The 9,646-nt window shown below is 34.5% G+C and overlaps 1 protein-coding gene across 7 annotated transcripts in view; it reads right to left on the bottom strand.

Annotated features, from left to right (window-relative positions):
* The window catches only part of LOC107675131 (bromodomain adjacent to zinc finger domain protein 2B-like), a 98,628-nt gene that overhangs the window by 42,369 nt on the left and 46,613 nt on the right, over positions 1–9,646 (bottom strand). For 6 of the 7 annotated variants that reach the window (XM_016469364.1, XM_016469360.1, XM_016469365.1 and 3 more), the window contains 5 exons: positions 8,767–8,916; positions 6,758–6,921; positions 6,176–6,382; positions 1,975–2,331; positions 162–618 (listed from right to left, as the gene is read on the bottom strand). In XM_016469364.1, the coding sequence (XP_016324850.1) occupies positions 162–618; positions 1,975–2,331; positions 6,176–6,382; positions 6,758–6,921; positions 8,767–8,916 (1,335 nt within the window). The remainder of the gene's footprint in view (positions 1–161; positions 619–1,974; positions 2,332–6,175; positions 6,383–6,757; positions 6,922–8,766; positions 8,917–9,646) is intronic. The other variant, XM_016469361.1, reaches the window with a different exon arrangement.

The following is a 9,646-nucleotide window of genomic DNA, read 5'->3' as shown; positions in this document are numbered from 1 at the left end:
AAAGTGTTACCAATGTATATATATATATATATATATATATATAAATATAAATATATAAATATAAATATAAATATAAATATATAAATATAAATATATAAATATAAATATAAATATAAATATACACATAATATTATAATATTTTAATCAAGCATCCTGCTGACCTGAGAGACTGTCATTTGAAGCAACATTTTCATCCTCGTCCTCCATTAACAAGTCATCAGAGTCTTTGCTGTCGGGGAGCTCAGACTCCGACCCCCTGAAGTGCTCCACCAATGAGGGTCTCTCTCTCTTCAGCGTCCTCCGCCCTATTTGACAGCCCTTCCCTCGGGCTGCTCTGGGAGTCAGACCAGGCGAGGTGGAGGTGCGACCCGTGCTGGTGAGGTTGATGGGAATGTTAAACGCGGGGCTGGTGGCGGCCAGCAGTGGTTTATCAGGGGCGCGTGTGCTCTGGGAGCGAGGTTTGGTGATGAGGGCCAGAGGAGCGTCCTGCACCGCGCCGGGATGGTGGTTCTCAGTAGGAAGTGAGGGGAGGAACGGATTGTTAAATGGATGTTTCTGGCTGCTCTGTGATTCCTGTGCACCTCTCAGCGGTGGAGGAAAGGCCTGAGGTAGTGATGACTGACGGGACAGAGAGATGCAATTACTTCATCTGTCATTTACTGTGATTCACTGAAATGATTGCTGCCTCTTCTTATGAACAAATATTGAAACACATATGTGACCCTGGAGCACAAAAGCAGTCTTAAGTCGCTGGGGTATATTTGTAGCAATAGCCAAAAATACATTGTATGGGTCAAAATTATAGATTTTTCTTTTATGCCAAAAAACATTAGGATATTAAGTAAAGATCATGTTCCACGAAGATATTTTGTAATTTTCCTACTGTAAATATATCAAAACTTAATTTTTGATTAGTAATATGCATTGCTAAAGACTTCATTTGGACAACTTTAAAGGCGATTTTCTCAATATTTAGATTTTTTTGCACCCTCAGATTCCAGATTTTCAAATAGTTGTATCTCGGCCAAATATCGTCCGATCCTAACAAGCAATACATCAATGGAAAGCTTATTTATTCAGCTTTCAGATGATGTATAAATCTCAATTTTGAAAATTGACACTTAAGACTGGTTTTGTGGTCCAGAGTCACATATGCAACTAATATATTCAAAACAGAATTTGAAATTAATGTTTTTATTATAATGCAGAAGATTGTTTATTATGAAAACAGTCAAGCTGAGAACTGAATTATGCACGATATACACTACCAATCAAAAGTGGTGTTGGTGAGATTTTTATAATATTTTTATTGAAGACTCTTCTGCTCAGCGAGGCTGCATTTACTTGATCAAAAATACAGTAAAAACAGTAATATTGTGAAATATTATCACAATTTAAAGTAAATGTTCTTTATTGGAATATATTTTAAAGTGTAATTTATTGCTGTGATCAAAGTTGAATTTTCAGCATCATTCCTCCAGTCTTCAGTGTCACATGATCCTTCAGAAATCATTCTAATATGCTGATTTGCTGCTCACTTATTATTATTATTGGTGCTCAATTATTAATTATGGTTCTTATTAGTATCTATGTTGAAAACATATATATTGCTGCTTAATATTTGTTGGAAACCGTGATACAAGCAGCAGCACAACTGTTTTCAACGCTGAAGACTGGAGTAATGATGCTGAAAATTCAGCTTGGCATCACAGGAAAAAATTACATTACATTATGTTCACATAGAAAACAGTTATTTTAAATGTAATCATATTTCACAATTTTTACTGTATTTTTGGTCAAATAAATGCAGCCTTGGTGAGCAGAAAATTCTTCTTTCAAAAACATTTTACAAATCTTATTGACTCCAAACATTTGGACTGTAGTTTAGTTTCGGAAACTAACATCTTCCCCTACATTGATCAGCAAATATCATCTGCACATGCTTTTATCTCGTTGTGTTTCAGTGAAGGTCACCTGTCTGAGTTTGCTGACGTTGTCGAGGTAATTCTTGCATGTCTTCAAAGGAGCAGATCTGGAGGAGGGCAGTGTGGGAGAGGAAGACAGAGACAGAGGTGGTTTTGGAGAGGGCAGGGGAAGATCTTTAGGGGACGGTGCATCTCTGTCCCTGCGCTGCTGCGTGACTAGTGCAAGCGGTTTTGCGCTGGCTGCTAGACCTGTGGTCTGGATGACACCGGTGTGTTTGCTGGGCTCCTCTGTGGACCTCAAGGCCTGGATGTGCAATGGCGGCTGAGACAAAAGCAAACCCCGGACGTCCAGCTTATCCTGCCCTACAGTGTTCCGGTTCTTCTTCCTGTCTCTGTGCATTTCCTCCTGAATAAGCAGAATGACAACTTATTGCTAACATAAAATAAATGGTGAAACAGTTGTTTATTTTTTATTTTATTTAAATGTTGCATTATTTTTCATGTTTATTATTATTTAATATTACTGTTTATTATTATTATTATTATCATTGTTTATTTTAATAATAATAATATGAATGATAATAATAATAATAATAATAATAATATATTTTACAATGGCATTTTTCATAATAGTTAAAATATTTTTTAAAGCTGTCCACCAAATCAAAGGCTTCGTTCAGAATGACATACTATCATATTTTTTATTATATAAATTGTTTAAATGGTATAAAATTTTATAAATAGTTTACAAAATATGAACCTATATACAGAGATTACATTTTGGCGCTTATGTTGTAAACTAGATTTTAAAAATATATATTTATTTCATAATATTTTTCATCTGTTATTTTAGTATTACTTATACTATTATAATATTTACAATATATATACACACTATTATAATATTTATTAATAGTTTGAATTAGCTTTTTTATATTTTCAGTTTTAATATTTTTAATAATTTGATTTATGCATTTATTATATTATTATGCTTTTGCCACTTTTATTAGTTAAAAAAATATATATATTTAAATTTATTGGTAACACTTTACAATAAGGTCCCATTAGTTAACTTCAGTTATTACACAGCTCTGTGGAATACTTGATTCTGATTGGTCAGTCGCGACATTCCGAGGTATGTTATCCCTTGATAACAACCGGTAAAAACTAATAACACAGGCTCATCCGGGTAACTGTAGTCCCTGCTATACTCTTACTAGGAACAGTTTTTCTTCATGGAAGCTTTGCGTTTGGTTGGCTACTAAAATATTAAAACTCGATTCAATATTATGTGTACAATTATTTAATTATGTCATCCTGGTATCGCAGACTCGCTCTCTCGTTTCATACAAACGCAGCTGCTGCTATTTTGCCACGATAGTTTTGTACGCTCTAATGGACTATAAGATAACTAACAAACTGCTAAGATTTTAAAACAGTTTTATCTTAAATCAATATCTTTTATCGCCATAATTATTTATGTGGTGAAATGTTGTGTAATGAGTGGTATGACTGCACCGTATCCCTTAAATGTCCATCTAGTTTGAACTTGCCGCTTGCTCACAACTGCTGTGTTCACGGAAGCTTTGCGTACAAATATTTCAACTCAAATCAATATTTTGTGTCTAATTATTTACTTATGTGGCAATTAGCTGCGTAATAAGCAGGATAATTATTATCCACTTCATGTCGGGGTCCTGATCACCCTGTCAGGGGTTATTCTGTGATAACAACCAGCTGGATGTACATTATTCCTAACCTAATGCATTAACAAAAACACAACTGTTTATTGTTAGTTCATACTGTATTAGCTCAGATCCATTTAACAATATTAAAGGATCCAACTTTAGATTTTTGTAATGCATTAATAATAGAGCACGACCGATATGAGTTTTTTGGGGGCCGAAGCCGATATTAAGGAGTAAAGAAAGACCGATATCGATATATCGGCCGATATTCTTTATTTGTAGGGTATATTATAGTACAGTATAGTCAAAAGTTTGGACACACTTCCCATTCGTGTGTCCAAACTTATGACTGGTACTGTATATAGAATACAGTATATACATAAACAGAATATATACACAAACATTTTTTAACACTTATAATGATGTGGCAAACATAGGCCTATGTAGTGGAGGCAGGGTATTTAACAATTTAACAATAAACTTTATTATTTAAAATGAGTCTGACATCAGTGCACTTAACAGTAAAGTTCACTTATTATAAATAACTTAAAAAACACAAATAGAACAAAATATATATAACTTGAATTAAGAAAATAAACAATGTAACTGTGTAGGGCAAGCAAGCTTCTGCCAAACCAACAGGGGCAGGTTTATGCAGGAAGCACAGCTCTAGAATACAGTATATAGCCTACATAAACAGAATATATATACATAAACAAATTTTTTGCAATTATAACTCAAATGTGGTGATCACTTATAATGATGTGACAAACACAGGCCTATGTAGTGGAGGCAGGGAATTTAACAATTTAACAATAAACTTTATTATTCAAAATTAGTCTGACATCAGTGCACTGAACAGTAAAGTTCACTTATTATAAATAACTTAAAAAACACAGATAGAACTAAATATATATAACTTGAATTAAGAAAATAAACAATGTAACTGTGTAGGGCAAGCAAGCTTCTGCCAAACCAACAGGGGCAGGTTTATGCAGGAAGCACAGCTTTTCCAAATGTAAACATCTAAAATGAATAAATAATAATAATGAATGATATTTTTTCACAAATTCTGTGTTGTGTATTTTCTGGTAATCAAATGAACATGCAGAACATGAGGATTCATATTTAAATAGTCTTTTTGCAGTTTTTGCAGTTGCGATTTGATTTAAGTGTACTGACCTGTTTTTTATTTATTCATCAAAAATATGACAAATTCCATGAAATTCCGCATTATACAGTAAATTCCGTATTTATGACTGGATTCCGCGATTCCATCCATGTTTTCTGCATCGCGGAAATCACAGGGCCCTACTAATGTAGCAAACGATGAGTCATACCACTCATTACACAACATTTCACCACATAAATAACGAAAGTTAAAGACGGGGATGTTGTTTATTTACTTTAGCATGACAACGTAGCGTTAAATCACCATTCAACAGACTCAAGCCAGCACCGCACTGCCGTCTATTGGACTGCAGAAACATACTAACTTTTCAATCTGCTACGTTACGGAGTCTATGCTGACACACCGTGTCTGCGCCGCAACAGGACGCGACAAAGGGACCGTTGAAAATCATTTGAAATTTGTGTCAGTACGTCATAAATAGAACGAGGCATCAGTTTACTGTCGGGATTAGACGTGTCGCATCGCGCCGCATCCAGTGTAGACAACATCACTGATTATAATGGGTTCTATTGTATTTTGTTGCGCCGATGCGAGAAGCATGCGTTCTGGGCCGTGGCGCGGCCAGTATAAACACCAGCATTGACTGAGTGGCCGCGATCAGCTCCAGTGGCCGTGGAGCCGTAATGTGCTGCAGACGCGTGCCGTGATACACAGATCAGCTCTAGTCTCTAACGTCACTGAATTTGCTGTTAAAAATTAACCATCCATTCATCGTATCATCATGCAAAACTAAGAATTAGAATCATTGTAATGTGACGATCAAATATAGGTGCGGGTGGGTGGCAGGCGGATCATTTATTTGAAGTAGCGGACTCGGGTGAAGTTTGAGCTCATCCGCGCATCTCTACACTACACTGACCTGGGTCCAGTAGCAAACAACGGAGCGCGCTCTGTTGGACAAACTAAGTAATTACACCATTCAGAAGCATTTAATCTGTGTTGTATGTTCTCTAAAAAAATGTTCGTATCGTTGGCATATTCGCCGATACTGATATATATCAATGACAGGCTTATATCGGCCGATAATATTGGCAAAACGATATATCGGTCGGGCTCTAATTAATAATGCACTGTTGAAATTAACATTAATGAAAAAAAGCTTTATAAGTATCTTTCATTATTAGTTCATGTTAGTTAATATATTAAACTAGTGTTAACAAATGGAGCTTTATTGTAAAGTGTTTTACATTTTGTTTTTTTGTTTTTTCAGTTTTAGTTTTAGTCATTTTAGCATTTCAACTTATTTTATTTCAGTTAGCAGCCAAAGCAACATTTTTAATTTGTCTAATATTTACATTTGATTTAATTCAGCTTTATTTTAATGAATGAAAAAACAATTCATAGTTTTAGTTAACAACAGCAACACATACCTTTCGGATACCTTTCGGATCTTTTCCGCACTTTTCCGAGTCGACACTATCATCACTCTGATCATCATTATCATCGTCGTCGTCATCGTCAACATCCTCCAGGTCGTCTGAGTCAGAGCTGCTAAGAGCATCACTAGAGCTGTCAGAGCTGGATGCTGATTGGCTGTCGCTGTTGATGGAGACATCTGGCACTTTGCTGCACAGCTTCTGTCAGGAAGAGCAGAGCAATGTCAGTCGACAGGAGCAGCCACACACACATTTTCTTTGTTTACACAAACAACCCCCTTCTGCCACCCATCCAGCTGACATGACAGACTAAAAATAGTCCCCAAAAAAGGTGGAGGATATGTTTTGACAGAAAGTGTCAACAGCAGCATTTATAACACATACCTATGTGAATGCTGCATATATGGAAATTATTAAACGCTCTTTATGATGCTTCGCTTACTTACAATACACAAGTCAACTAATTAGCTAACTCACATTCAAGTTCCACTAGAAAATGTAACAACATTCGGACGACATAAGGGTGAGTAAATAAATGTCACGATTAATGAAATTTAAAAGACCAAGAGTCTTCACCTCGTCTTTTGTTTTGTATCTAGTTTTCTCCTCTAGTTGGTTTAGTGCTGGTTTTGGGCTGGTTTTCAGGCTCTTGGTTTGATCTGGAGGGATGAGGACTGGAGAGGGTGTGGAGGAGGCCGAGCTTGATTTCGTCGCCATTCCATTGACTGAGCCATTCAGCCCTGCTTCAGAAAATATCATGCATGAAACATGAACACATCTTCAGTTACAGCATGACTCTGTACTATAAACTTGAATAAACTGAAAATGAACGAGCAATTAATTGTTTTGTTCATATGGCAAACTCAAATTTAGGATCATTTTCCAAATTGGAAATGTCATCTAAAAAAAGAATGCGAGACGCCTGTGAAATCAGTGAGGATTATTTTCATCACAAGTACAGTAGAGGTGTAAATAAATGCCATTTATATGTAACAGACAAAATAAAATCTCAAATGAGTTTATTAACATGTGGAAGTGACAGTGTATGGTAAACAAGGTAAACATCAGCAGGCTGTTCCAGTCCTGAGGCTAGACAGAGTTTCATAGTCTGCAGACTTCATAGATTTTATTAGAAGTAAAAGTAAGTAAATTAATATAAATAATAAAAAAAAATATATATATATATACATAAAAAAAATATGTATACATATATTATATGAATATAATATGTATAAATTATCGGTCAAAAGTTTGGAAACATAACATTTTTTAATGTTTTTAATGAAGTCTTATGCATTTATGTGTTCCAAAATACAGTAAAAAATTACTATTGTGAAATATTATTGCAATTTAAAATAATGTTTTATTGTAATGCAGTTTAAAATGTCATTTATTCCTGTGATGCAAAGCTGAATTTTCACCATCATTCCTCCAGTCTTCAGTGTCACATGATCCTTCAGAAATTATTATTGCTGCTCAGTTATTAATAATGGCTCTTATTATTATCAATGTTAAAAACGTTAAAAATGTTAACATTTATATATTCATATTCATAATATTTAAAATTATAATTAACTTTTAAAAAATCCAGATACATTAAAGCAGCACAACAAATACTCCCATGAAATTTAAAAGTTATTAAAATATGTCACTTTATAGGAATGAGAATGATATCTTTTTTGCATTACAGTAACAAGAATTTGGGGTAAAATGTGCTTAATTTTCAGGAAAAAATCATGCATAATGACTTCATTGATTTTATTAGAATGAAAACAAAGTAAATTCAGCATGGTGAGATTGCTTCCCCCCCCCCCACCAGAATATGTCTGAATAAAAATTGTAGAATTACCACAATACATCTGTCAAAACCTGAAATAGATGAAGTGAAGTGTTCTGCTGTATTTCAGTGGAATAAGTCATTTACTATCACAGTTTTTACTTTATTTTTATAGATACTTGTCTCTGAAATATGAGTATTTTTATGATCGATATTGAATTATTATTGGACATCATCTTTTCTAATAAAACCTAGAACCAACAGGCTTCTTTCCCCAGGCAGTCAAATGTTTAAATGCATAAACCCCTTCATTCCTTGGACTCCTGCAATAAACCTCCTACTTGAGTAAGAAGTGCAATAATCTCTCCCCCACTATATTACGATTTCACTTGTTTGTTTACCACACTGTGTTCATATCCTATTCTTGTTTTGTATTTATGTCTTTGCTTGTCTATATTGCCCATTTGTTTGTATATGCTTATAGTTTGTATTTTTTCTAATATATGTTTGTTCTTGTCGTTCACATTTGTTTATACTGCTAATTCTGAAGAGCCGCTAAACGGTTTTTCATTGTTCCTTAAAAAAAATGACAATAAAGAATCTATTCTATTCTATTAATATTGTGAATTTTAGAAGGATAAGAGCAATGCTTCCTTAGTATTTGGGTAATATTATATTCATATTGCCTATATTATGGATCAGTCTTCATGTTTTGAGCACATAGATACTGTATCTAAACATGCCTTCTAGGTAGGCAAACTTTAGGAATAAAAATACACACACAGCATATGAGAGGTAACTTACACACCTTTCACAGGAGTGCGTCTGGCAGCATGAGACTGAAGCATGGTTTGCTCCTGGTTCAGGAACGGTGCGCTGAATAATGCCGGCAGACCCAGAAGATGAGGAAAAAAGGCCACTGACCCTTGACCCTGAGCGTCTGCAGAACGCCACCAATCTGAGGAAACAGATCAAGTTTACCCAGAAATGAAAATCTGTTATCATTTAATCACCCTCATGTCGTTCTAATCCTGTTTGAGTCTTGATCTTTTGAGAACAAAGGAAGATATTTTGAAGAATGTGGGAAACCAAACAGTTGACGGTAGCCATTGACTTTCATAGTATGAAAAAAACACAATGGAAGTCAATGGCTACCGTCAACAGTCTTCAAAATATCTTCTTTTGTGTTCAGCAGAAAAAAACGAACTCATACAGGTTTGAAACAACTTGAGGCCGAGGGTGAGTAAATGATGACAGAATTTTCATCTTAAGATTTCCTAGGATGAGAGTCTCATTCTTTAAATCTCTCAAACTGGATAGAGTCTCAAATTATCTTCAGATTTCTGACTTTTTTAACTTTCAGGCTAGGATTTGTCCAGTCAAGTCTTGACAAACTTTCCTTTTTTCGTTTCATCTGTTGTTACAGCTATAGTTAATTAAAGACTTTTCTTAGGTGCAAAATGACTCCAAATTATAACATAAAACATTTTATTAATCAAGTCAAATTTATTTATATAGTGCTTTTCACTATACACATTATTTCAGAGCAGCTTTACAGAATAATCCAGATGTTATTGTTACATCTTAATATCTTCATGCCTTTAATCATCCAGATCTAATCTGCTAAATGTTTACATTTTGATAGAAGCAATCAAGCAGTTGAGATTTGATATGTATATATATATATA

This window comes from Sinocyclocheilus anshuiensis, unplaced genomic scaffold (genome assembly GCF_001515605.1).
Source record: "Sinocyclocheilus anshuiensis isolate Anshui unplaced genomic scaffold, SAMN03320099.WGS_v1.1 scaffold1005, whole genome shotgun sequence".
NCBI classification, from domain to species: domain Eukaryota; kingdom Metazoa; phylum Chordata; class Actinopteri; order Cypriniformes; family Cyprinidae; genus Sinocyclocheilus; species Sinocyclocheilus anshuiensis.
This window is presented reverse-complemented; position numbering and strand designations above follow the sequence as displayed.